At 38.4% G+C, this 27,872-nt stretch overlaps 1 protein-coding gene across 4 annotated transcripts; it reads left to right on the top strand.

Annotated features, from left to right (window-relative positions):
- The first annotated feature begins 417 nt into the window (after positions 1-417).
- bcan (brevican) lies at positions 418-27,872 on the top strand. 4 transcript variants are annotated; one of them, XM_014340747.2, is made up of 15 exons: positions 418-648; positions 10,035-10,117; positions 13,000-13,407; positions 15,549-15,723; positions 16,157-16,284; positions 17,412-17,705; positions 17,928-18,800; positions 19,470-20,210; positions 21,554-21,796; positions 22,796-22,900; positions 23,012-23,170; positions 24,696-24,778; positions 24,953-25,097; positions 25,213-25,395; positions 27,028-27,872. In XM_014340747.2, the coding sequence occupies exons 1-15, from the start codon at positions 644-646 to the stop codon at positions 27,141-27,143; spliced, it is 3,741 nt and encodes a 1,246-aa protein (XP_014196233.1). In that variant the 5' UTR covers positions 418-643; the 3' UTR covers positions 27,144-27,872. The 4 variants fall into 4 exon arrangements, with proteins under 4 accessions (XP_014196233.1, XP_042084736.1, XP_005944423.1 ...); XM_042228802.1 differs by having other exon boundaries at positions 419-648; positions 13,048-13,407; XM_005944361.3 differs by having other exon boundaries at positions 419-648; positions 13,015-13,407.

The raw sequence follows: 27,872 nt of genomic DNA, 5'->3' as shown, positions 1-27,872 counted from the left end.
CCCGATTGAGCCCTAACTATAAACTTTATCAAAAGGAAAGTTTTAAGTCTTAAAAGTTGAGACCACACTTTATATGTCAGGAGAACTATTTTAAATTTAGCATATATTCTGGAATTAGCAGGGAGCCAATGACGAAAAGCCAGTATTTAGGAAATATGACCTCTCTTTCTTGCACCTGGTCACACTCTCCCTGCAGCGTTTTGGATTAATTGGAGGCTTTTTAGGAAACTTTTAGGGGGGAAAAGATAACACTGAATGACAATAGTCTAGATGTAATGAATGCATGAACTAGTTTTCCAGCATCAAATTATGGGCTATGGGGACGACCCGCTTATGATACTGATGATAAGTATCCTCATTTGTTCATTCTTTAGCAGAAGGAGGAGGAGGAGGGAGTGAGGGGGTTCTTGGGCTTTTAAAAGTGCTCACATCCCAGTTTCTCCTCTCTCCACCTCCTCTCATTTTGGTGAACGGGAGGACGGGAGTGAAAATATCTACTTCTCATCTGCAGTCGCTTCAGCAGTGAGAGACTCCTGGAGGAATTTCGGTCGGGAAATAGATACAAACACCTGCACCTGTGCCGAGGCTTCTTCGAGAAGAGACGCCGATTAACTTCAGCAAAGCCAAGCCGAGAAGTCTAAACATGAAGTAAGTCCTTTATATCTGTTTTGCGAATTTCATTAGTGTAAAACGCGCTTTTAGGTTTTCGACTTCTTTTTGTGCCGTGTTTGATATTTGTTTAAGCCTCTGACCTTGCTACGCATGCATTTTATTTCGAAACACCGTTTGCATTTCTATGGAACGAATTCTTGGGATCGTTACACTTGAAAGGCCGAACAATGAGTGATACAGCTTGGTAATACAAAGTAGTGCGCTAACAGCATCACTTAACAACCTCAGCATCACAACGTTACCCCAGAGATGTTTAGTGATAGCATGTGCAGAGCTAGATGTAATAATCGGATGTCGTAAAGAAAAAATTAGTGATAGCACAATTTAAAAATAGGCTAGAAATAGAAGGAAAAGAATCAGCACATTGTGCATCAGGCATCAAAGGTGAAATGCTCATCTTGCAGAATTACTTATGTTTTCAGGGTTTTGTGTCTTATATATTTAGCCAAATTTGTTATCCTTATGTTGCACCTGGTAGATATAAATATATGTAACCTGTAAGTAAGTAAGTAAATAAATCAATTATGGCAAAAAAAAAAAAAAGTATAAGCCAGTGGAAATAACTGTGCCATTAACATGCAATCAATACCTTAATACAAATAAAGTTTTAAAAATTTATTTATTTATTGATGTATTTCCTTTTTTGTTATTTTCTCTTTGGAGAAACAGTTTTAAAGTTTTTCTCCTCATTTAGCTGTAAAAACGTCACATATATTCAACACAATGTACAAGTGTATGCATCAATTTTCAGTGCTGCATCAGAAATTATACAAAATTCAGCATTTATGTAAAGTGCTGAATCTTGGGTTTACATTCACACTCAATGAGAAAAGTTTGAATTGTTACCTGGTTGTTATCCTGCAGCTCTCCACTTTTGTTTACTTATACAGTCCTTAATTTGAATATTTATATAATAATTGAAAATACCTTGCTCTATAATATAAGTCAGCTTGCACTTGTTCAGACAGCATCACTGAAAGTCTTTTCTTGTCAGTCTCATATATAGGAATTCAATTATTATTACTGTTCCACATGGAAAAAACTTTGATTTAAACTCGGGCAGTTAGGTGAACGTTTGCAGCCGGGAAAAGAAAGGCACCAGAACTCATGCAGATCTACTGTTTATTTTAGGGCCCAATTTACATATTAACAAACTACTAAGTTCATTTTCCAAAGTCAAACCTTTTCGATAACTCTAAATAAAAAGAAACAGTCCTTCATTTGAATTCTGTGTAACCAACAATCCTTTATACAGAATCTATTTCTCATTCCAAATTCGGAACATCTAAAGTGTACAGTATCATAATCTGTGAAGTTTTTTACTTCTGTCTATTCATCTTCTATATGTGAAGCCTGATCCAGTGGTTTAAATTTAGAGGTTTCAGTAGATCAACAGAGTTCTGGAAAGACAATTTATAGCGCTTCTGTTAAAATCCATTAAATACTGATTCACATATATACACGATCACAGACCATATTACGCACTGTTCTTGAAAACCTGTTGCAGAGAAATCAAGACCAACAATTTGATCTCTGAACATTGCAGCAACTCATCAACTTATGCAGATTGCTCTGCACATATGGGAGTCACTAAGAAACTTATTCTTTTGACCTTTAAATGTAATGTTCACACATTGCCTCAAGGAAATGGCTGCTATACAAATGGAATTACTGCATCTGTACAAACCCAGCACATAATAGATTTTAGAGAATGTAACAACCCTTCCATTTTTATATAACCACTTTTATGTAAGGACCAAGGTTTGACTTGGCTAATCTGTTTGAATTGATCAGCTTTACTTTTAATTCTAGAATCGTAAAAGGCATTACATCTTGGTGCATATCTGATCACTTCCTTTCATTTTTTGAGTGGATATGGTAAATGTAATGTAAATGTTGCTGTTAATTTCTATTTAAGCATGTGGCGAGTGGAGTTTTCCAATAGGGTCAATTTTAACTCAATCAATTAGTTGTGGGCTCTCAGCAACAGATGATACAGCTGGCTCTCTGTGGGGGCCATAAGCAATCAGGTCATTGTGTTCACTGCCCTTTCCCATAACTTCAAAAGGTGTTGCTTCTCTAAAGCAGCAGCAAGTTTCTATCTCTTCCAAAAAGTATATAATGAAACCAGTGCTGTTGTTTTTTCTCACTTTGTCTGAGGCATAAGCCCTTAAAACTCACAGCAGATCTGCCTAATCGGCTTGTGGCACACAGACTACAACACACTCACACACACAAACTCACACAAGTCTAACGGCTGCTGTAGCTAACACCCAGAGACTTGTAGCTTATGGCTTTTGTAACTGCTTTAAAAGTTTTGCCCTCCAGCGCACAGAGTCAGCGGCTAACAGCTAACAAGACATGACTGCTGCCTGAGGCTGCCTGGTGAGCTGTTCCAAATCATTCCTGTGAACTTAACATCTCTCTCAGCACTCAGTCATGCTGTATGGAGCCTCTTTCTTCTTTTCTGCCTCCCCTATTCTCTTTGAGGTTTCCCTTGCTTCCAGCACTCCCTGGCTGCTCCTTGCTTCCTGTCAGATTGTGTCTATTCGGGGTGGGAGGTGGGGGTGTTCAGGTTGCCCCTGGAGATGGGCAGGCTGATCCATTCTAGGTGGTGTGATGTGGGACTGGTGGGATGGGGTAGTGAGGATCTGCCGAGGGGCGACAGGAGTTTACTGTGGGGGTCCTTTCTTAGAGAAAATGGAGGGGTACAGTGGAGGTCAGGTTTGACCAATGATGGGCTGGCAAGTAGTTTTTGAATCCATTCTTAAATCTGAATGACAGCAGAAAAAAGAGGCAGTTTTAGACTGTGTGGTAAAAGGCTTTCGGTGCTACTGAGTTCCTTTGCATTTATTATTTTCGAATCCTTTAATAAAAGTACTTATAAATTCTGTTTAAACTTCTTCTTTTTTCATAATTAATTTTGCCTAATATGACTTTAAAATCTGATGTCAGTTAGCATAAATATATATATATGAAAATACTTTTTTAAAAAAGTGACAGTAACTTTAAACTGTACACAAACTGTGAACAGGTTATCATAAGTTCAGCAGTAACTTACTGCAGGCTAGATAGCAGTAAGATACTGTAAAAAAATGTTAACACGTTTTTAATATGTTTTTATTTTTAATACAATTCTTGCAAATGAAATTACAGTACAATGAAATAAATTTAAAGCGACTTTATTGTAAATGCTATTACAATAGGATGTTTTTGCTGTAAAAATACAGTAGTAAAATATAGATTTTACAGTAGTAAAATAGACATTATATATATACATGAAATAACAACCTCTAAGTTGATTTTGATTGTATTACAACTCAAGGTCCTAGTGTCTTTCAGAAGTGTAGCTTCTTCTACTGGTCACTAAAGCACACATACCACAGCTTTAATATGATTCAGTAAGAGAAAAAATTGTTTGATCTTCACTATTGTGTAAATTCTGCTTACAGCTTTGATGCTAACTAACATAAGTAGATTTGCATGTTCCTTACTGTAAATAAAAGAGCTAAGGAAAGCTAAATCCATCCATCCCCTTTGTACTGCCAGTAAAGATCTGGGTCACCGGGGCAGCAGTCCAAGCACAGAAGCCCAGACCGCTCTCTCCTCAGCCAACTCCTCCAGTTCTTTTCGGGAAATACAAACTCTTTCTCCAAAGTGAAAACGATCTGTAAGGACACCTTTTGGAAGCTAATTTTTACCCCTCGTATCCATAATCTTATCAGGCTGGAGTACTGATGAACTTAACAGCATCACATAATTTACAAATATCTGAGGCAGTATTCTAAGACCTAACACTCAAAAAAAACTACAAAAAGTGAAAAAGTGTGAAATAATTCTAAAAACTGTAAACTTAGCACTGCTGTCATAAACCTTTAGTGTGTCAAGCTTAGTGTAATTCTAAAGGTAGATTTTCCTTGAAATTCACAATGACAGAACTCCAATGTCTTCTTTTTTGCAAACACTTAACTGTGGTTGATGCTCTAAAGATGCAGTAATGCAGTTCACCCGTTTACAGAAATGTCAGCATGTGTGCTGCACTTAGCTTTCTGCTGGAGCATCAGCCCTCTCATCACATCCTGGGTAAAGTGACAAATGGGCCAAACTCTCACAAAGCTGGTGCAGTCCTTAAGAATGTAGTTCACCCCCTCTACCTCCTTCCTCCCTTCCAGCCTCAAATGACCTTTCCTGGCATACTTAGCGGTCAAACATCCTCTCTCTTGGCCTTCACTGCATTTCCCTTAAGGTGAAGTCTCTGACTATTCAGTCACTTGTGATGCCTGACTTTGCACTTCTGTTGTTGACCAGAATGCATCCATTGCCTGGCAAAAAAGAGCTCTCTCTCTTGTTATTTCTCCTTCACTCTGTGTGTCTCTATAAACTTCATGCCCTGTGGAAATGTGGTCATGGTGGGAGGCTACGCCCACAGAGGAGCTGAATTATCAAGTGAGGGAGACAGATAGCTGATAGTTTGCAGAAAGTTTCACATCAGTGTAACCTGAAGATGAATAAAATGAGCATGGAAGATGCAATTACTGTCTTATTTATTCAAGCTTGTTCAACTATTATAGAAGTTATTAATGTTAGAATTTGAAATGATCTTAATAAAATATCTCTTTGTGTGAATACTTATGTGTAAGAACTTCTTCTTCTTCTTTTTTTGTTTTTACAATATTTTCATATTTGTATGCTGCTTTTTGTTCATTGATACTCTATGTGAGACATCTAAATCTCTCGCATCTCAGATTTTATCAGCAAGTCAAGCTAGCTGGTGTTGTGCTCATTTAATAAATCCTAGTTTTGTAGATGAGATGTTGACATCCCAGTTATATAAAAAAAAACAAAAAAAAAACAGCAACCAGTAAGATTGTGGGTGAAATTGGAAATGCATTTGCTTTTGACAGCCTTAGGGTGTCATGCAAAGTGTTCTGCTTTTGGTTACTTTGCTCATCAAATGTGGGAATTCTTTAACAGTAACACTTTATAACACTTTATAATATTACATATGCAAAATTCGTATTGACAGAATTGAGTTCTATCTATTTGGCCAGGAGATATTGAAGTCAGCCAGTCAAATAAGCTAATTGACTAAAAAGTGTCAGACATCAGCATTTCATTTGTGCAACTATGTTTAAACGTTTTAAGATTATAGCTGGTAATCAAGCAGACAATCAGTCCACATATTTATCTTTTGTAAAAAGTGCAATAGTTGGTGCAATAGAATAGACAGAACTGAGTATCGTGCTTCGTAATTGGCATCGACACTGAAGCCAGCCCAGGCTTCAATGCTGATGCCAGCGACAGATGGGATTTCTTGAGGAGCAGCTGTTGGAGACCCTCTTTTATAGTGATGATGTACGCTAAACAAAAGCAGGGGAAGGGATTGTGTAAACTCTGTGGTAAAATATTAAGTTGCATAAAATAAAAATACTCATGTAAAATCAAACTTGTTTGAATTGTCTAAATTACATTTATTTATTTTGTTACCCACACCTTTTCATGTGCTGAGCTGTACTTTGGTAATCTTTATGTAACATGTAAATGTTTCTCAAGGGCACTCTTTCTCATATGACAAATTTTTAGTGAATTTCACTTTTCTTTTCTTTAGCCCGTTTCCATTTAAGTTTAGTGGATATCGGTACCTGTCAGTCTAAATCTCTGTTCGGTTAAATTGATTTGAACGGCCAGCTTTATCCCATGTGGCATTTCTCCCTTCAAAGCCTTCAAAGCCTTCATATTTGTCCATTATAAGAGCCTTTGAGCGATTATTTATTAATCCTGTTTTGATTAGAAGTCTGTCTCTGCTGAGACTATAAAACAAACTTCAGTTTCTCTCGTCATCACGTGTTTAATACTCCTTTCAGTCAAAAGGAAACGTTCACTGACACAACTGTCTGATTCCAGAGTTGCACATTCATCTTCAGCTAAGGCAGACAGACAGTCCAGCTTCTTCTCCTCTCCACAGGCAACTTGTAAAAAGAGCTCGCATAAAAGATCTAAGAGTCTGAATGAACCATTTACTCTCATTCAGCCTCATTTATTTCCTCCAGTTGAACCTCTCGTTAATGCAGACCCGCCGGCGAAGTGTTGTCAGGTTTTGTCCCCTGTGGGAAGGAGTGACCTGCTCGGTTTTTGCTTGGTTGTGGTTGAATCATCTGGCCAATAATCTGCCATCTGTTGATAATTCTAACTAAAAAAAGAAAAGAAAAAAGAAATAGAAGAGGTTTTGAATTTAATTGTTGCTTTTTCTTCTCAACGTAGCTTTAGAAATAAATTACAAACTCATGAAGTTTTTTCTTTGCTAAAAAATGGATTATAAGACTATTTCAAGTCCTAAGGCCACAAGCTGTTACAGTAGAAATTAAAGTATAATCAATAACTGACTGAGTTTTGATATTAACTTGCATGAAGAGTTCTTGAGGAAAGAATGTAATATTATAGCTCGGCAGCCTGTCTGCAACTCTTCGTAATATAAAGGCCTTTTCCTCTTGGATAAAAGCCTTTCACACTTTGTTTGTTAGTTGCCATTGTGAAGAAAAAGCAGAAAGGAGATAACATAAAATGGTGTAACATACCCTTAGGACTACCAAAAAATACAACAAAGGAAAACAGGACACCAAAAGACAATATGCTCAGGGTAACACGGGTGCTAATAATGGTAAATCTAGTTAAGCTGGAGGTTGGGTTTCAGTCTGACCCTCCGGGGAGTTTTCTAGAAATCAGAATTCAGCTCACACTCCACAGCTCCTGAAGTCTGACTCACAGCAGCCACAAAGCTCCAAGGACACACAGGCAGTCCTTCTCTCTGTCTCCTACACACACTCAGACTCACACACAAAAGCGAAAACACCCGGGTATGTTTGAAAAGCTAGCTTTATGGGAACATTCATTCACATAATACATTGCATAGCCCCTTAAAATAACCTTAACTATCACAACTAACAGTCTAACCGTGACTTGAAAAAAAGTCTGTTAAAAATTGATCCGAACTTTAACCCTAAAACCAAGTTTTAACTCTCAAACAGGCCTCGAAAGGGTTGTGAGAAGGTTGCCATTGTAATTGTAATTTGAAGACTAAACTCACATCAAGCTCAATCTAAGAATAAGAATGATAATTGTACACACACACACCCACACATACAAGTTCAAAATATTTACCCAATATAACTAAAAATTAGTAACACAAACAACAGTGCTGATGAAAGTATTTGATTGTGACAGCCGGTCACGAACAAACTTGTTCATAATTAATTTATATAAAAGTTTAATCTGCACAACTTGTTTTAATATTATTCATCATGACTCAAGGTTTTTCTTTTCTCTGAACACCTGGGTGTAGTTTCCCATGATTATCATGAGCTAAATAATAAATAAATTTGTTCTGTTTTTCTGTATTTTCTGATTCTATCCACAAATAGCATGATTCTTTTTCCCACATAGTCAATAGAAAATGTAGTCAGAAATTGTAAATAATGGTTGAAGCATTTCACTAAATGCATGGCTAACAGCTGAAAATCATTTTCTTAGAGTAAACAAATAAAACTATTAGTTATAAACACAATGAATCTGGCTAGCTAAAGTAATGAAAAAAGCTGGAAATCATTAACTAAAAGTCAGTAAGGTGAAACAGCTGAAGCTGTTCTATCTCAGTGAATCATTATTCTTGGAGAATGCATCACTGAAGTATGCAGGCCCAGTCTTAGCCTCTTGTGGCTTTTAGTTTATTCTTGAAGGTGTTATTTTAATAATATTATAAAAAGTCGTTTGTGTTTCCTATCTGCAGTGTTCTAAATTGTATCTTTTGTGGTTGTATCAGCATTACTTTTGATGGCTACACTCATCATTCTCTCATTTTTTCCTGCAAAGATGCTCATGTTATCCGCTCACTGGCTTTATTAGACAGTTTAAACATGATATGAAAGCAGGTGTCACTACCTGTCTGCTTTGAGTTTGATGAATCTCTCAAATCAGTGCGTGTCTTTTTTATTCTCTCCTTAGTGAGACACTCATATTTGCAGATACTTGCTGTCAGGTGTTGTGGAACAGCAGCTGCAGCTGTCTACAATGTCATGAACCAAGAATGCTTAAAAAAGGATAAAAGTAGTGCACTCTAAAAAGTTGCCTTCAAGTTTTTTAGTGAGGCTGCATCATTGGCACAAGAAGTCAAGTTCACACTGTTTTGTAGTTCTTTAAAAGCTGCATTTCAGCGGCTGACATCAAAAGTGTTTGACCCTTTCAAAAACGGGTAACTGCAGTTGTCATTTTTAGTAACAAATAAAAACCTAACAACAAACAAAATAGAAACAAGAAAGAAAACTGAAAAAGTGTCAGTGTTTAAAAAAAAAGCTTTTCATCGGCTTGTGAAATTGAAGTTACCAAAGACATGCAAGCACCTAAGTAGCTCTGAATGTTACATCATCCAGAGAGTTTTTACTGTTGTTTTATTTTTTTGGCGCTTTTGTCAAAATCCTTCACAAGGCTAAAAACTACAGTCTTCTAGGTATCAACTCTCTACTCCCTCTTTGAAGCATATTAGCTTTTTTTTTACATTTAAGTTTTTTAGAAAGCACTTACATACTAGTTATACACGCACACACACACACACACACACACACACACACACACACACACACACACACACACACACACACACACACACACACACACACACGTAGAAAAAATATTTAGTATACACATCCAGAAATGCATATACTATTATATATTGTACATATATTTATTAGTTTCAGATGTAGCCATTCTTGTATTTTGCTTGTTTACGTTATTGTATTTTGCACAACTCTGTTGCTTGTGAAGCTCGCACACAAGAATTTCACTCACATGTGCTGTACCAATGTACCTGCACATGTGATGTGACAATAAAAGTGATTTGATTTGATTTGATTTGATATAGTGTTTTGTTTTGGTGCTCCGCTGAGTATTTGGGATACAGTCACCTGGGAAGACTCAGTGATGTATTTTAACAGGTTTTGGACAAAAATTGAGAAACAAATGATAACATGTAAAGCATTAGATTAATTCACAATATTGTAACACAAAAAATATGTTTTATTTGTTTTTATTAAGAAAAATAATGACAATAATCCTTCCTGTGACAGAACCTTTGCTTCTTTCGCACTTCAACACATCATTTATTTTTTTTAAATTTAATTAGAATTTTTTCTTTGTTTGTTTGATGAAAAGGGATTTAAATTTAATGCACTGGGTACTATAACTGAAAGTGAAGATAGGGTATTAGGAAGTAGTATGCCTAAAAGACATGTTGTTCAAACTGGAGAACTCCTTGTCATATTCAGGTTCGCACATTATGTCCCTCTGTCTCCTTTCTTGTCTTTTACCCACAGGCTGGATGTGCCTCTGCGTGCGCTGCTGTGCGCCATCTGTTTCTTTGTCCTGCTATCGCCCTCTACTTCCCTCCATGAGCCTGGTATGCACCTCTCCCTCTCTATCTCCGTCACTTTCACCACTGCCATCCACTACTGACATCCACAGCTTCATTAAATCACACCTGACCTCTAACATTTTAGGGCAGTAGGGTCCTCTTAAATCATTTGATGTCATCTATTGTTTTTGCTGACATGCACCCTGTGGAAACCATGCTCAAAGGTATCTGAGTGTTCCAGCTAAAAATCAAGGTTAATTGATGCCGCTATGTAAATGTAGCTCTTTTGTTGTGTCAGCAAAAGAATAAGAAAATTAAAGAAAAAGTAATCAAATGGCTCATTTTTTATATCAACAGGCAAACCCTTAACTTTTCATCTAGTACCATCATCAGGATGAAAGCTGTAACTGTATTTAGCTAACATTAGATTTTGTTGAAACATCATTGTGTCTACGTTTAAGAGAAGTGGCTGAGCCATGTTTGTGTGTCCCTAATTTATATAATATTACTAAAACACAAATATTTACACAATTGTCATCAATGAATAGTATGTATAATAACCCAAGAAGTAGCTAATTAAAATTGACCTTTTATGCTCATTTCTAGCTTCCTTTCTTTCTTATTCTTGGGCTCTTCTAGAGTAATTTTATGTGATTCACATTTCCTTCTGGGTTTTGGTGCACACCCTCGGTTCATCCACTGTCTGACAAACATATGAATTAAATGTAATGTCTCCCTCTCTTTAAGTCAACTTTCCTCTGCTTTGGTGATTCTTGCAAACATAACAGCAGGTGGGTGATACTGTCGTGTTCACAGCCAGAGCTGTGTGTCTGAGATGAACACATTAGTATCCTTTTTTTTATACAGATAAGAGTAGAAGAAACTGTCTGAAACAGAGCATTCTGACCAGTCTAAAATCTGAGCTTTTTGCTCCCAGAGACACCGACACTGTTATTTAAAACCTCGGCCATGTTTCATATTTTACCCACCAGAGTTTGATTTAGAACTTACCAGTGACTGAATCACATCATTGTCCGCAAACATCACAGTCCACGGAGACTCCTGCCTGCCCACATCTGTCAGCCTGTCCATCACCATCGCAAAGAAGAAAGGGCTTGGAGACAATTTCTGATGTAATCTCGTGCCAACCTGAAATTCATCTGTCACTCCTATCACACACTGTCTCACCGTCCTCATACATGTCCTGCACCAACCTCAAATACCTTTCTGTCACTTCTAACTTCCTCACACAATACCACAGTTCCCCTCTTGGCACCCAATCATATGCTTTCTCTTGATACACAAAGAAACAGCGCAGCTCCTGTCAAAGCAAACATCACATCTGTAATGCATGGAGCCATATTACCGCTCACTGATCGTCACCTCTCTGCTTAACCTAGCTTTAACACCTCTGTCACATATCTTCATGATATGGCTCATCAACTTTATCCCATCTGTAGTTATTACAGCGCTGTACATCACCCCTGTCCTTGAAAATCGGTATCAGTTCACTTCTCCACTCCTCAGGCATCCTCTCACTCTCCAAATTTGTGTTCAGAAATCTGGTTTAAAAGTCCACTACGCTCTCTCCAAGACATCTCCACACCACCACAGGCATATCCTCTGGACAAATCACATTCCTAGTCTTCAACCTCTCCAAAGCTGCCCTCACTTGCTTTGTAGGAACCGTTTTTTCCATCTGCCTTATTCTCTCTCTCATTTTCATTCCTCAGTTCCTCAAACGACTCCTTCAACACTCTCAATACACTCTCTTCACTTGTTAGTATGTTACCACCTATATCTTTAATCATCCTAACCTCCGGCACATCCTTTCAAGTTCAGTCTTTCTATCTAGCCAAATGCTGCAAGTCTCTTTCTCCTTCCTTAGTCTCCAGCTTCACATACAAATCACTACAAGCCTTTTTCATTTTTTACCACCTCTCTATTTGCTGTAAACCACAGCCTCAAATTACTCCTTCACTATCCTACTTTTTCTTTGCCAAAATCTTCCATTCAATGCTTATCTGTACTTTCTCATTTCATCACCAAGTCTCCTTATCCACTTTCCTTTGTCCATAGGATATACAAAACACCTTCTTGGCAGCTTCCTTCATCATGCATCTGGTAACTCTACCATATCGCCCAATTTCTTCCTCCTTGAATTCCCTGCAACATTCTTCCTTCTTCAACTTCCACCATTTCATCCTTGGATCTACCTTCACTCACTACCTCTTCTTCCCGTCCAAGGTCACCCTATGCCTAGTTACATTTCCCCCCGAATCCACCTTGAAATATGTGTTCACTACAGCCACATCACTGCTCTCTACTGCTTCAGTGGTAGATAATGCAAATATGGTGGTAGTGAAGGTGAATGAGTGCCTGGGGTCAGCCGGTGCATAAAAGAGGTGAAGAAGAGAGTGTGTCAAGGGTGATATGTGACAGAAGGATAGCAGCAAGAGTGAAAAAGGACAGTTTAGAAGGTGGCAGTGAGACCTACACTATGATGCATAGTTTGGATATGGTAGCAAAAAGACAGGAGGTAAAGCTAAAGGTAGCAGAGTTGTACAGTGACCAGATATGAATGTATATATAAGGGGCATCTCAGGTTGAGCATTTTAGAGAGAAAGTTAGAAAGGCATGGTTGTGAGGGTTTGGATATGTGCAAAGGATAATGAAGATTCATGGATGTAGTAAAGGAAGACATACAGAGGTGATGGAAGACAATGCTGGGAAAAGACTGAGATGCAGGCAACCCAGTCAGTCAGTTTTTCTTTGTTGCAGGCAACAAGGGACAAACTGGGAGTTCTAAAGCTGCTCCGACTCTATGTCTGTGGTTAACACACAAACATGACAGTGGCCTTGACCTTCTCATCTGATTCTTATAAAAAATTAGAGTGCATTACAAAAGGTCGCTTGTTACTTTAAAGCTTGCCTCTTCTCAGATGATTCGAAGCTTCTCCATGTAACCATCCCAGCCACCCAACCTGTGTTTGCGGTGCTCGGTGGCTCTCTGACTTTACCCTGCCTGGTGTCTCTGGCACACCCTCCGCCATCCCCCTCTACCAATGGTCGCCACGCTGTGCTGTCTGTCCCCCGGATTAAATGGAGTATCCTGAATCATGGCATGGAGACAGAGATCCTGGTGGCCCGTGGTGACAGAGTGAGGGTCAGTGAGGCCTACAAGGAACGGGCCTCTCTGTTCAACTATGCCTACTCCCCCGCTGACCTCACCCTGCGTCTTGAGAGCGTGAGGCAGAACGACACTGGTTTTTACCGCTGTGAGGTGCAGCAAGGTCTCGAGGATGCTAATGATGTTGTGCAGGTCAAGGTCAAAGGTGAGACATATATATATATATTTTTTTTATCAGACTGTCAGTCAACAACATAATATAATGTGGTCAATAAATGAACATACTAAGAATTTCCCTTTTAAAATTAAGCTACACTTAAATTGTTTATGAATTAATGGCCATGTACCAAATACCATGAACATGTGCAGTGAGTTCGGAATCATTTTAGAAACTTTACTCTTAGTTGCTTTCACACAGTGAATAACACGCAAATGTAATTTCTATCAATGGCAGTTGTGAATCGATTAGAAACTGACTTATTTACACATCTGATGGTTAAAGAGAAAAATATTTATATGGAGTCAAGGTTTTGCTACTTGAGATTTAAAACATCTGTTTTTATCTGTTTAGCTGTGAAATGTTCCTACTGTTAACAGTATGATGATAGATACTACACAGATATACCTCCAGCATCACTTGTCCATGAATGTTGTTTTCTGGGCTAAATCTGGTCTTTAGTCTGAAACACTACAGGGAACGATTGAATTCAACATAATTCCAATCATTTAAGGCTAGAATCAGGTTAACTTTGGTTCAGAGGTGAAAGTTTAGCAGATTTGGAGTTTATATCGAGCTGTTATCAAGAAATGTGTGCACGGGGAGTTTATTTAACGGGCCTGTAGTGGAGTTTGACTTTATGTAAAGAGATGTTTTCAGCGACCTGAGAGTTTTTCACCTTCCCTTTTCAAATAAATATCAACATTCTTTTAGATGAATGGCAAAATCTCCTTCAATGTCTTTTTAGTGCATTTTGCTGTGCGTGATGCTTTTCAAAGCACAACTTTTTTACACAGACAAGAAAGCAATGCATGCCACCTTTCGTACTAAAATAAACAGAGCGAACCACATCAGCAAGGCATGAGTGAGTCGGTGGTGTAAGTCAGGTGTGTCTTGACTCCAAGTCAAAGAAAAGTGTCCCAGTCAATACGATGAAAAGGAATAAGGTCAACCGTTCCCTAAAGAACAAAAGAAAAGCTGCTGTTTCTCTCCTGTTTCTGTATCAATAGTATGCACAGTTTCAGCATGTGTGATGAATGACTTTGCCCTCTCAAAGCAATACAATATGGATATTCTGACCACAGTAATTTGTGAGCCAATATATCAGGCTCTGAATGCTGGTTTCACGAAGTTTGCATTAAATAATGACAAGAATTCCATTGTATTGCTCACTAAGGTCACAATAAGGTTGGGCTGTTGGGATGTAAATTTAAGGAAATAAACCAACTTCTTCTTGTAGTTAACAGAAGAAAGGAATTCATTTCAGATTCCATTTAATTAATTTAAAGGGGACATGAAACACTACACATCTAAAGGCTAATATACACCACTGAGCCCTGCTCTCAAAAACCGACATAGATGTAATGCCGGATTAAAGCTGGATAAGTCCTTAAGGTCAAAGTTTACTGCTGTCTTCTGTCAGTAGGGGACGTGACGTCATGTGGTTGAATGGTTGGCTGCGGCTAATAGACTTACATTAGTCCTTGTTTTCCACTGAGTTATTGATTCTATCACTATTTAGCTTAAACTCAGTCTGTTAGCCGCAACCAACCAAACACATGATGTCATGACACACTCACAGACACAAGATGGTGGTAAACATGTTTTTAAAACTTTAAGCACTTATTTCTTAAATCCAGCTTCACAGACAATGTTACACCTATGTCTGTTTTTCAAGAGCAGGCTCAATGGTGTATATTAGCCTTTATATGTGCAGCGTTTCATGTCCCCTTCTAATATACAAGACGAATCCCAATCACGGTGAATACAACATGCAGCCCATCTTTTGTTTAAGTGGTGACATTCTCAGCATGTAGCCAAGCAGCATATGCTCAGCTGAAGCCAATTACGCTTAAATATACTTGTGTTTTGGAACAGCCACCGATGGAGTAATGAAACCATTACAGGAATCTTAAAGCTAAGTCAAAAGATTAAACTGCAAAGTGCATTCTATCGCAGTTAGTTAAGTTATATTTTTTATAATTTCATGATTTGATTTTATCATGTTGATAATGTGCTCTGCAATAATGTACTTTTCTTTGTGATATCTGTTTATATGAGTGCTTGTTTAGTACTACATGTTTTACCAGATCTGCACAGATTTCACAAAGCTTTTCTTTTTTTTGCAGGAGTGGTGTTTCACTACCGTGATGCATCCAGCCGCTACGCTTTTACCTTTGAGCAGGCTAAAGAGGCTTGTGAGGACATCGGGGCTGACATTGCTACCCCAGAGCAGCTACTTGCTGCTTATAACAGCGGATATGAGCAGTGCGATGCAGGCTGGCTTTCAGACCACTCTGTGAGGTGAGGACCTGAGAGGACAGGGCACATTACTTGGCAATGTTTGGCCTTTTAAGCATTTTATGTGAATTAATTCAAGGTTGTTTTCAGCGTACATTTGCAATCAATCCAAATCCTTTCTTCAGCTCCAAACAAACATCAGGCCTGACATTGTAGATTGACTTGTTGTTTTCTATGTAGAAAAAAGAGCATTTAGTGTAGAGGTCAGTCATTCGGGGGATGATAGTGCTCCACTCAGATAGGTAATATTTGATATGTTCTCCACATTATAACACAGAGATTGTCAAGTACCTGAGAGTCACTCATCTGATCTCAAACCAGACATTTCAGCTCTTTAAGACCTACTCACAAATGTACTTACACAAGTGCCATGTTTAGAGTGCTGCCATTAGAGAAGAAGAGGTGCTTCAGTGATGTTTGGCATTTCCATCCACAGATACCCCATTCAGATGCCAAGAGAGGGCTGTTTTGGAGACATGGATGGCTTGCCAGGAGTGAGGAACTATGGACTATTAGAGCCCGATGAGCTGTATGACGTGTACTGCTATGTGGAGAATATTCATGGTAATACAACTATTAAAAACTTGTAAAATGCATTTCACAAGTTTTTAATGTTAAATGTATTTTATGATAAAACCTGTGTCTTATTTTTGTACTCTTTTTGTATATTTTGTCACCAGTTTTAATAACTGCAGATTCAGTAATATGATATGGTTCTGTGATGTGTTAAATGTGTAAAACCTGCTTGTTTCTTTCCTTTTAGCATAAAAGCGGGTTCTATGATTAGTAACAATTTATTTTTAGAGGATCACTGGGGTTCTCAAAACTTTGGTAAAAACTTTTGCTAAATCTGAGCAAGCATATTGCCGCCTAGTTGCACTTAAAGCATGCCTTGAAACCCTTAATGATCAAAAATACCTTTATGGCAATTGCCCGCTTTATTAGACATGGTATGTAAAAATTAGTGGTGTGCGGATCTTCTTCCGATACCAACAATTTATGTTCTAGAATCGATTCTCATATTAAAATATTCATATTTTAGTACTTTGGGGTAAATTTGTAGTTTTTCATCAACAGGAACACAGTGAAAAGAAACTATATCATTCAGATCGTCTAAATTGGAAAGAACTACTTCTTACACCTTTCACAGTCATATGCGAAATATGGCTGTATAAATGTGTTACAGCCCCTGTCGTGCGCACTCACAACAATAGCTGAGCGTAAACGGATTTATGTGTGGACGTATTTTACCGCCACAAACAGCCAAGACATGGTTTGCGATATATGTGGCAAGACAGTGAGGTTTTGTGGCAACACCACTGACCTCGTCAAACACCTCAGAGTAAATCATATCACAGAATATGATGAGCTTATGTTGAGGGGAACTGAATTTCTATATGATAATTCTGCATTATTAAGCAATAAGAACAAGTAGTCTGATGTCCTGTAATCATTATGAAGCTATATTATTATATTATTATTACAATTTCATAATACAATTATATATTGTATTATGAAATACAATGAAGCATTAAGTTTTTGTACAGAGTATCGGTATCAGATCAGTATCGTCGATACCACCCTGAATTTTACTTGGTGTCGGATCGGAAAGGAAATCAGTGGTATCGCACATCACTAGTAAAAATGTAGCAAAAGTAACATGTCAACATTATTGTTTCTCTGTTTGAAAGGTGAGGTGTTCCATGGCTCCACCCCCCAGCGTTTCACCTTTGGTGAGGCAAAGGCCTACTGTCTCAGTCATGGTGCAGAGTTGGCCACCACTGCTCAGCTTTATGCAGCTTGGAATGACGGACTAAATCACTGCAGCCCAGGGTGGCTGGCAGACGGGAGTGTGCGGTACCCCATTGTCACCCCTAGAGAGCGCTGTGGAGGTGGTGAACCTGGGGTCAGAACCGTTTACAGATACAGCAACCAGACGGGCTTTCCTGAGACCCACTCTCGACATGATGTCTACTGCTTCAGAAGTAAGAGAGCAAGTCGTGTAATTTCTATTTGAGTTTATTCTGTCCCCTCAGTGCCGGTGATTTTGTAGGTAGTTTCATGGAAAAAAGGACAGAAAAGAAATATAGCTTCATTACATAAAATTCAACTTGGTATTGTACATTTATTGCCATGAAGATCCCAGTAAACATAAGGATATTGTGAATTCAGTTTATTTTTTTTTCAAATTATGTTTCTTTCTCCAGGTGATAATGGCCCCTACACAGATTCTCCCCAGGATTTAGCCACTGAGCCAGAGGATATTGGCCAAGATATTGTTTTTGTAACTACGTCCTCGCAGGAGGATGTCAGCAAAAGTGAAGCAATGACAGATGGAGTTGCCCAGACTACAAATCCAATAAAGCAGGGTACTGTCGATGCTCACACAGTGACAATATCACAATTGACAGCAGACATTCCTCAGACTGCAACTCCTCTGTCTGATCACCAAGAGCTCATGTCCACCAATGACACTTGGGAACTGGTAAAGAAAGCCAACTACCCTGAGTCCAATCAGCCAGCACCCGAAGAGGATCCAGACACAGATCACGAGGAGTCGTATATAATTTCATCCCCTTCTCCAAACACAGATAATGTAGTTACAGTTGGTTATTACTCCATTATACCCATAACTGATGTGGCAGATCCAGAAAGTGGAGAACCCACAGAGCATCATATTTGTATGACTGAAAATCCAGATGTGCCAGTTAGTAATGCCACATCTGGAGCTGATGAGGTGCATCAAGAGTGGGATTTACCTGTTTTGCAAAAGGACCACACTCCATATGTCCCTGAGGAAAATGCCTCAGTGACTGAGCTTGTCTATGTGAGCACCTCTTATGATGCTTCAGAACAGCCAGAAGAAGCCAGCACTGGTACTATTGAGGAGATATCAGTGGCAATGACTTCACTCCACACTGAGGTAACAGATGTTCTTGCCACTTCACCGATGCCAGCTTTTGCTTTTGATAAAAGTACAGCTGATGATTCTCCAGACGAAGAACAGGAGCATTCTGTGACAGTCGATTTGGACACCACTGCCATAACCAAAGTGGTCACTAAGTCAAACCTTGATTCAAGTAAGTGAGATTTAAATGTGAAATTTAGCCCATAAAACGGGGCGTAGTGCCATGATTAGCACTGTGCCTTCACAGCAGGAAGGTTTGAACCCTGGCTGCAGTCATTCTCCATCTGTGTCTGGGGGTTTCTTCCCAAAAGTGTTAACTAGTGATTCTAAAACTAGCCATGGATTAGATGTGGTTAAATATGTAAAATATAGAAAAAATAATACATGGTTAAATAAGAGCTGTAGTTTAAAGGCGTTTGATTAGTCATTCAGAATAAATGGCAGTCTATTTTCATTAATAGTTACTCTTTCTAGAGTTTCTAGAGTTCTAAAGGTTGTAATTTGTATACTTCATCTACTGGTAGAGATTGTGTGTGTGTGTATGTTGTTCTGCACACTGCTACATTATTTCTGAGCACCATTAAATTGTACTGTCAGCCCACCTGCCTGTCCACATCTGTATCCAACAAAAAGTTGCCCAAATGACCCACAGTGACATTATGTATATCTTAAACACAATTTTCTGTCTTGGCCTGTAAACGGTTTTTATATTTCCAATACCCAAAATGCTACTTTTCTTTGCTACTTTACTAGTTTTTAGCATTATACCATGCATTGTGTTTCCCCATTATCAGTCTAAATTGCTTCAGAAGTGTAAAGATTTTTTTGTTTTTGTTTGCAGGTTACGATCCTACTCAAGCCCACTCAGCTGTAACGGAGTCCTCCATCCCAATTGAGCATAGCGCTGAGGAATTGAGTAGCACTTCAGGAGATGTGGCAACAGATGATCTGGCAGAGCAGAGTGGACACAACCCTCCAACTGTAATCTCAACTGCAGAGGTCATCACTTTCTCAGACGACACAGACTCCAGCATCGACGCTCCTGTTCTAAAAAACCAACCTGTCTTATTGTTGGGATCCCCAATCTCTGCAACCTTATCTCCTCCTCCTGTTGAAGTTGAAGCCAGTTCAGAGATAATAACCTACATACCAGAAAGCAACGTTTCATCTGGGGCTGAGCCATTGGACGACATTCAGGATAAACCCGAAATGGAGGGATTAGGAGACAGCTCAGTGATTATCCTCCGTACAGCCCAAAATATCACAAATATTGCACCAGAGGAGACCGAAAAAGATGTCACAGAAGGACCAGGTAAATCGTCAGGAGAAAACCCAGAAAACTCAGGGGACACCAATTCAGAAGGAGTTAATGGTGATGCTGGCACGAATGCACCTCATTCAGAGATAAAAATCACTCTGATCCCTCATTTAACACTCACACCCAATTGGGAACCTGAGCTTTCTCCTGCCACACCACAGGAGTCTCGGTCTGATCGAGAATATAGCGCTGAGCCTCCTGCTGCTCCTGAGGAAACTGATGATGCTTCTAACGAGCAAGAGATCAACACCGGGACCATTAATGGTAAAGTTTAAAGGGGTCCGACACCCCTTTCTAACAAATAAATGTAGGGCGCACATGTTCCCAGTATGTGTATTGTAAGTTTTAGCTGAAGAAACCATGCAGATCATTCATAAACCCTTGTTTATAGGCCTGTACCATCCAGTTTTTGTTGTTGGGTTTTTTTTTAACATGTTTTTAGCTATAACTCCAAAAGAGCTGCTGTTTGTTACAATAACATCTCTGTCAGACACAGTAGAGCTGCAAATGGGAGTAACAGCTCCTTCAGTTGACTGTGAGTCAGTTGACATGGATGGAAATGGTAACCTTTTAATGACGAACTTTTACTTTGTTAAGTGACCATTGTATGAAATCACTGTCATTCATAAGTCATGTGTGAGACATAGTATTATTATAGAAAAATGGAAAATGGCTTCTGGGTGGTTAATTAGACTATATGTCACATTTCAGTCACAAGAAACTAAGAAAAAAATGTAGATGAGAAAACCTCTATTAGAAGAGATCAAGCAATGTTCTGCTCTGACAGTTCAGATACTGGCATTCATGTGGATGTGACTACTGCATATGCCACTCCATCTAAGCATCAATGGACCTCAGGGTCATTCGTCCTTGGTAACATCACTCTAACAGCAGGACTTTGTGCCCTATTAACCTATTAAGCAAAAACTTGCAACCTGCTTCTTGACTTCTTTTGGCATATCTTCGGCCTATCAAGGTAATGGCACACTTAAGATTTTCCATTTTCTATCAAAATAATAGTAAATCAATGAATCTTCTGTTCTTTTCAAATGTCCTCCAAATACTTGGACCCAGCTTTGCTCGTTCAGCAAAAGCACAGCATTTGACATGCTCTGGTGGCTGTAGCAGTGAAGTAACAGTGGCAAACTGCCTTAGTTTGTCTTTCATTTATGAGTTCTTGCTTTTCAGGCATATCTATTTATGGATGGAGTGCTGTGCTTGCCACCACAGCTGCAAATTTTATTGGTCCACAGATATGATTGCTGATCCAAATGAAAGAAATCAAAGAAATATTATTTTCTCATGTTTTATGTGTCTCGACACAGTGGGGATACCTAATTATGCACACAACAGTGGCAAAGTAGATTGTGAATAATATGTCTCCTCTAAAGGTCTTAATTAGATACTTCACAAAAAATATTTTGTTTATCTAACAGTAACCTCTTCTACCGTCTTACATAGTGCGTTGTACTGAAGTCTGGACATATCTGTTTCTAATAAGCCACATATTTATTTACTCACGGAGAGCTAGACAACTTACACAAACTCCAAGAAAGTTGTTGTCTGATTTTAAAATTAACTTGTGAACATGTTGTGAAATGTCTCAGCAGAACATGGATCCCATGGTAGTATGGAGGTGACCGGCACAGACGAGCCTTCAGTTAAAATATGCACATGGCGTCCTGAAGAGGAGGAGATCTCCAGCTCAGCACTGACCACAGACAACAGTGATATGACTATCATTGCTCCCACCATATACCCTGTGTATTTTGAAGGGAACGAGCAGACTGCCATGGCTGCCTCCCTGCCTGCTGCCAAAGTTTCAGCTGCAGGACAAGGAGGCTTTTCAGGTATCTGTACTCCAGAAAGAAGTGCAAATAGAAACAGCAGCTGATGCTTATCAGTGTTTTGGGAAGAGTAAGGTGTGATTAGGAAAATGCCAAATGTGGAGTTTTATTTTATACTGCACAGAGGGTTAAACTGTAGCTGTAGCTTCCCGCTTGCTCCCGGTACCAGGGGCACTGCGGCTCAAGACATATTGCGATATATATCGTGCATTGTGATAGAGCCCCCCAAAATATATCGATATTAGATTTTCATCAAATAGCCCAGTCCTATACTGCTGGTTTAAGACTTCAGGCTGACGCAACTCAACGGATGGATCAGTTATTAGTTTAGATTAGATTAGTTATTTACATAATTTCGTTATTTTAGTGTAAAGAACAGCCAGGTCATGTCATCACGGACTCATAAATCCCTTTAGTTGATTTTGTTGTAGTTATAGTTCAAATATTGTATTTCATGTGTAAGTCTGGAATGAAGGATTTTCTTTCTTAATGTGCAGGATCACTTCAGGGAATTAAAAATGTTAGATTGTTTTTGTTTTTTTTTAAAAAGAAACCCATTTTTAAAATGGCATTAAATGACTTGCAATATTAAAATTAGACTAACAGAGTAAATACTGGAAACCAATTTGGAGAAACCATGTTTGAGGCAACAGCTCCCTCTGCTGGTGTGTCTTTGAAGGGGTTTTACATTTCAAAATCAGAAAATCAGCAGTTTTATCTTTATAATCTGTTCCTTTTTTTAAGTGTATTTTGAGTTTTTAAGCAATAAGTTTTATAATTGTCAATAAAATAAGACACATATATGGAATTTTATCCCCATTAATATAGAAAACAGCTGGGAAATTAATGTTTGTATACATGGACTCTGACAATTTAATACAATGAATAAAGTATGCAGTTTTGTTTAAATTTCATAAATATTAGTTTCACAGATACAGAATAATGCACACATCTGAAATATTTCTGGATCTCTGTTATAACTGTCATTTCTCATATCTACAGACTCCTGCTTGGAGAATCCCTGTTTGAATGGAGGCACGTGTGTTGACGGTGAATCGTTAAGATGCTTTTGTCTACCCGGTTATGGAGGAGACTTTTGCCAGAAAGGTATAGCACCATAAAATACAGATGTACAATCTTCCAAACATAAGCCAACCTTTCTACTTATTCAGACTTAATACATTTCTTGATATTTTTCTGTCCTTTCTTCTGTCTCAGACCTGGAGATGTGTGAGCCAGGCTGGGAGAAATTTCAAGGATATTGTTATCGTCATTTTAGCAAGCGGCAGAGCTGGGAGGCAGCTGAGCAGCACTGTCGGATGTGCGGCGGGCATCTGCTCTCTGTCATGACTCCTGAGGAGCAGGACTACATCAATGGTAAAACATGACTCAAGTGACTCATATGATTATCAAAGATTTTGTAATCAGGAAGCAAAAACATCGTTTGACTGCACGAGTTAAATGTTACTTCTTGAAGCTGAAGAAACGTCAAGTATATCACACAAATAATGATGACAAAGTTTTAGATTGTCTGTATATTTTTAATGTTTGCACTGGGTAATCTTGCAAAGCTTTGAAATACTTACTTGAAAAATGCAATTCATGTCTAAGAAGCATACACTGAATTACACAACATTGAAAAATAAACCTGTCACAAAAAGTAAGAAAGTATGTATTTGGTCATTTTTGTCAGTAAGTCCTATACAGTTGGAAAACCTGTTTATTTCCCCGCATGTGTGGGTTGAGCAGCAGAGTTGAGTATGAGGGTTGCTCCCATGAAAAAGTTAATGGTACTTGTTAAGTTTAGTTACTGTAATAAGTACAAATATTTTTGTTCATTTGTTTCAAATGTCCGTAACCTAATCCCAGTGGAGAAACGTTGGTAGATGCTGGCACGGTGGTCAGTAATGCATAATATATTTTGTTCTCCAAGCGTAAAATCTAAAATTCATTGTAAAAAACAGTCACATTCCCAATCAAAGGACAGTATGAATTTTGTCGTTTCTAATAGCTGAGTTCTCTTTGAGTTTTGTGCAGTTGGGTTTTGTGCCTTGCCATGCAGAGGCAGGTGTCAAACCAGTCATTTTTCATGCTTCAACATGAGTCAAACTGTTAAAAAATGAAAAGTCATGAGTTTGTTTTAGGAACGAGACGCTGAGATTTTCTCCAGACAAGACACAACAATAACCTCTCGTGTCTTTCATCACTTGGAATTTGTTTTTCTTTCCAAGAACATGGCAGTGACTCACAGCTGCTGTTGGTATTTTGTCTTGCTAAGGGGCGATGACATCGTTATCTGACATCGCTGTGGTGGCGGCTCCTTGTGCTCGGCAGGCAGTGGGCACTGATCCTATTAACTGATACTCTTATGTAAGGATGTGAAAAGCAGCCGGCTTCCCAAAACAGCAGAGAACTTTAAAGCAGGAATGTGTACCACAAAAGATTTTTTTCTTTCATAATTTTCTCACAAAACATACTTTAATTCAAATTATTGTTGCCGACAAACAGTTTAAGTGTGAAGAATATATTAGTATATTGTTTACATGTTGTGGATAAATGTTACATTGGGAACATGAAGCATTTTTTTATCACAACAAAAAGTTGTGATGCTGTGTAAAATGTAAATAAAAACAGAATGATTTGCAAATGTCATAAAGTGCATTATTCACAGTACAACACAGAAACAGCTGGACAAACATAATTTAATTAGGTTAATTGGCAAAAGGTGATTGGATATAAGACGAGCATCTTAGAGTGGCAGTGTTTCTCAGAAGTAAAAATAGGGTTTACTAATTTAAAAAAAATTGACAACAAACAGAAAACTGTCTACAAATTGTCCTAAAAAAGTGCAATGACTTAATAAACAATATATATAATACATATATTCTTATGCTAATTTTAGAAAAATACAGAGAATATCAGTGGATTGGACTAAATGACAGAACCATTGAGGGAGATTTCCGCTGGTCAGATGGAAACCCACTGGTGAGTTTTCTTAGCTTTGACCTGACATGTTTGAGATTCAGAGGATTTATCAGCTGTTTAACATGATTTTCTTACATTTGGTTTGTTTAGTCATCTGATTTATGACTGTGAGAATGAGAGCACAATCAACCAGATTACTATGTAATTTCAAATCTGCTCACTTCTCTTTGTCAGCTCTATGAAAACTGGTACAAAGGGCAGCCTGACAGCTACTTCCTGTCTGGTGAGGACTGTGCGGTGATGGTGTGGCATGATGGAGGTCGCTGGAGTGACGTGCCATGCAACTACCACTTGTCGTACACCTGCAAGAAGGGCGTCAGTGAGTTCACCTCATTTTAATCTCCCCTAATTCCTTCTTTTTTAAACTCCTTTTCTAAAAAAAAAAAAAGAAAAAAAAAGAGTAAAGATCTAAGACTCAAAGTGGTTTCCAACAGCCTCCTGTGGTGAGCCCCCCCATGTTCCCCATGCCAAGGTGTTTGGGAAAAAGCGGTTGCGTTACGAGACAAACACCAAAGTGCGATACTACTGTGAAGAGGATTTTGTCCAGAAAATGAATCCTGTCATTAAATGCCTGCCAGGTGGCCAGTGGGAAGAGCCTCAAATTACCTGCATGCCAAGTAAGTCCATCATATGTCTGAGCATGATTAGTTACACCTATTACTATAAAACAGTCACGTGCTTCTGCAATGTAATATGTGACTATAATGTAAATTACATACAAAAGCACTTTTCTGATATTTTTTTTTGCCTAAAAGCCTTACAACAGAATATCTTCAGATATCAGATCAGTGAAATATTGCTCTAGTTTTTGTCCCTAAAAAAGATATTTTTTCAGTCTGAGTGAACAATATAATAGAAAATCAGACATGCATGTATTGACCTCTGTAGTACAAGAAGTAACGTGACATAATGGCCAAGACTGGGACTAAAAGAAAGTGTCTGCAGGTGTTAAGGTGTACTGAACATACCAATTTTGGGCAAGAAAGAATATCTTAGATTCAGCTGAGACTGTCCACTATGAGTAGGGATGGGTATTGATAAGATTTTCACGATTCCGATTCCATTTTCGATTCTGTTTAACGATTCGATTCTTTATCGATTCTCTTATCGATTCTTTTTAAAAAAGGAGAACACTAAGGTCGATTAGCTTAGAACTTTGTTTTATATCTTCTCTTTGAATAAGATAGAAATTTAGGAGTAGCATGGCCTTACAAACCCAACAGTGAGATCTTAAGAGATCCACAGCCTACGGCTCTTCAATGGGGTGTCACAGGGTCCCCAGGAAAAAAAATGTAAATGTAAAATAATAAAATAAATATTCTTCTGTAGCAATAACAAAGTACAACATAAATTATTCTGTAGCAATTACACAAGAATATCCAGTAATGTCCCTGCCTACAATTAAACACATTCACTTACCGAAAATCGGGGGCATCTGCTGTGGCAAATGGGTGCAAGCCTTTAAGCACAAACTTAGTCACTGCTCGGTGACATTCGTCTATCCTGGCCTGAAAGGAGACGCTACCGGTAGACTGCAGCGAGAACTGCCAGCATCTGAGCCAGACTCTGTCTGTCTCTCTCATCATGGTCACCTAAATGCACAGTAATGGCAGGTTTTGTAATAAGGCAGATCGCGCTAACATAATATGCACTGTTAGTTGATTATTTACCTGCCGCATTAACGGGAGAGGACGTGCAAACGTTACCTCTGCTGCTGGGTTGAGATTCACGAGTCCGGAGTGGAATTAAAAACATGACATTCATTTAAGGTTATCATGTGTTTTGTGAGCAAATGCTTTTGCATATTCGTAGTGTTTCCTCCCTTAAATGAAATATCTACTTTACAAGTATTGCAAGTTGCCCTGTTGTCATCCGTTCTCGTAAAGCATAATCAAACTTTTGAGCGTTTGAGCCGCCATGTTTCCTGCCAGGTAAATGACGCAACGCAATGTGGTGACGTCATTTGGGGCGACTGGAATTGATAAGGGAATCCTTTGCAAAAATGGCAAACAATTCCAAGGAATTGAAACAGTGGGACCGGTTCTCAACAAGAACCGGTTTTTGATACCCATCCCTAATTATGAGGCTGTAGGAGTGTCAGCTGAGTACAGGAAGCTCATTTATACAAAGATTATAGAGAGCAAACTAATCTAAAGCAGCTTACATGGAAAAAAGTCCTAAAAATATGGTAAATCAGTCTTTTAATCTCTGCAATCATTTCTTTTTTCCCTGTTTCCTTACACATTTAGCTCATTCAGAAGAAGAGGACCTAGTTACCATACATGCTGAGCAGCGCGAGGAGGCCATGGGTACAGCCACAGAGAAAGCAGCCCCGCTCTACTGGGACATTAACTGGAATGTTTAAAGCCACCCTGCCTTATTTAAAGCAAAAATCAAACATTCCTTCTCCTGTTTTCACACTTTTCTTGTTTCTTATAAGTCAGTCCTGCCCAGTTTCTGCATTAAATTGCCCCGAATAAAACAAGTTGCTCATTTTAACATCATCTCAAGGTTACAGTTCCTGCAATAATGGACAATTCTGGAAAAGTGCTCTAATCTAAATATGCGTTTTACAGTGTTGACCAAAGCATGTCTAAAATGTTTGTGAAATCAAGGAAAATCTGTTCATATTGTTTAAAAATGCAGTTCGATCTAGACATGCATGGAAAAAAATATGATTCCCAGAATAATTTTCCAGTGAACCTTATCAAAAGATAAAGTAGGATCCAACACGCATTTTGGATCAGTAGACGACACTTTGGTGCAACAATCATCCGCCTCCTTTTTTGAATAAATGGGTTTCTGTTTAAAAAGAAAAAAAAAATCTATTTTTTGCTGGCGTATGTATGGAAGAAACACATTCTTACTTTTAATACAGAAGGACAACTTTTAAGCAGGTGGACAACTTTTATATAAATCAATTAGAATCAGTTAGAAGATGAGAGATCTGTGGTATAATTAGAACAATAATTGTAGATTATGGAAACAATTAGGTCTTGCGTATCTATGTATGATGATTAGCCTGTAATACCTGAAATACACCAAATCAAATGGAAACCAAGTACCAAGTTGATGATATAGAAAGATTTTTTTT

This window comes from Haplochromis burtoni, unplaced genomic scaffold (assembly GCF_018398535.1).
Source record: "Haplochromis burtoni strain Fernald_Lab_line unplaced genomic scaffold, NCSU_Asbu1 Contig_352, whole genome shotgun sequence".
Taxonomy (NCBI): domain Eukaryota; kingdom Metazoa; phylum Chordata; class Actinopteri; order Cichliformes; family Cichlidae; genus Haplochromis; species Haplochromis burtoni.
The sequence above is the reverse complement of the archived record's forward strand: the minus strand, read 5'-3'. Positions and strand labels throughout refer to the sequence as shown.

Coding starts and splice junctions, on each gene's coding strand:
- bcan (XM_014340747.2), top strand. Junction 17,706..17,927: donor TGATGTCTACTGCTTCAGAA/GTAAGAGAGCAA, acceptor TTCTTTCTCCAG/GTGATAATGGCCCCTACACA. Junction 23,171..24,695: donor GGAGCAGGACTACATCAATG/GTAAAACATGAC, acceptor TGCTAATTTTAG/AAAAATACAGAGAATATCAG.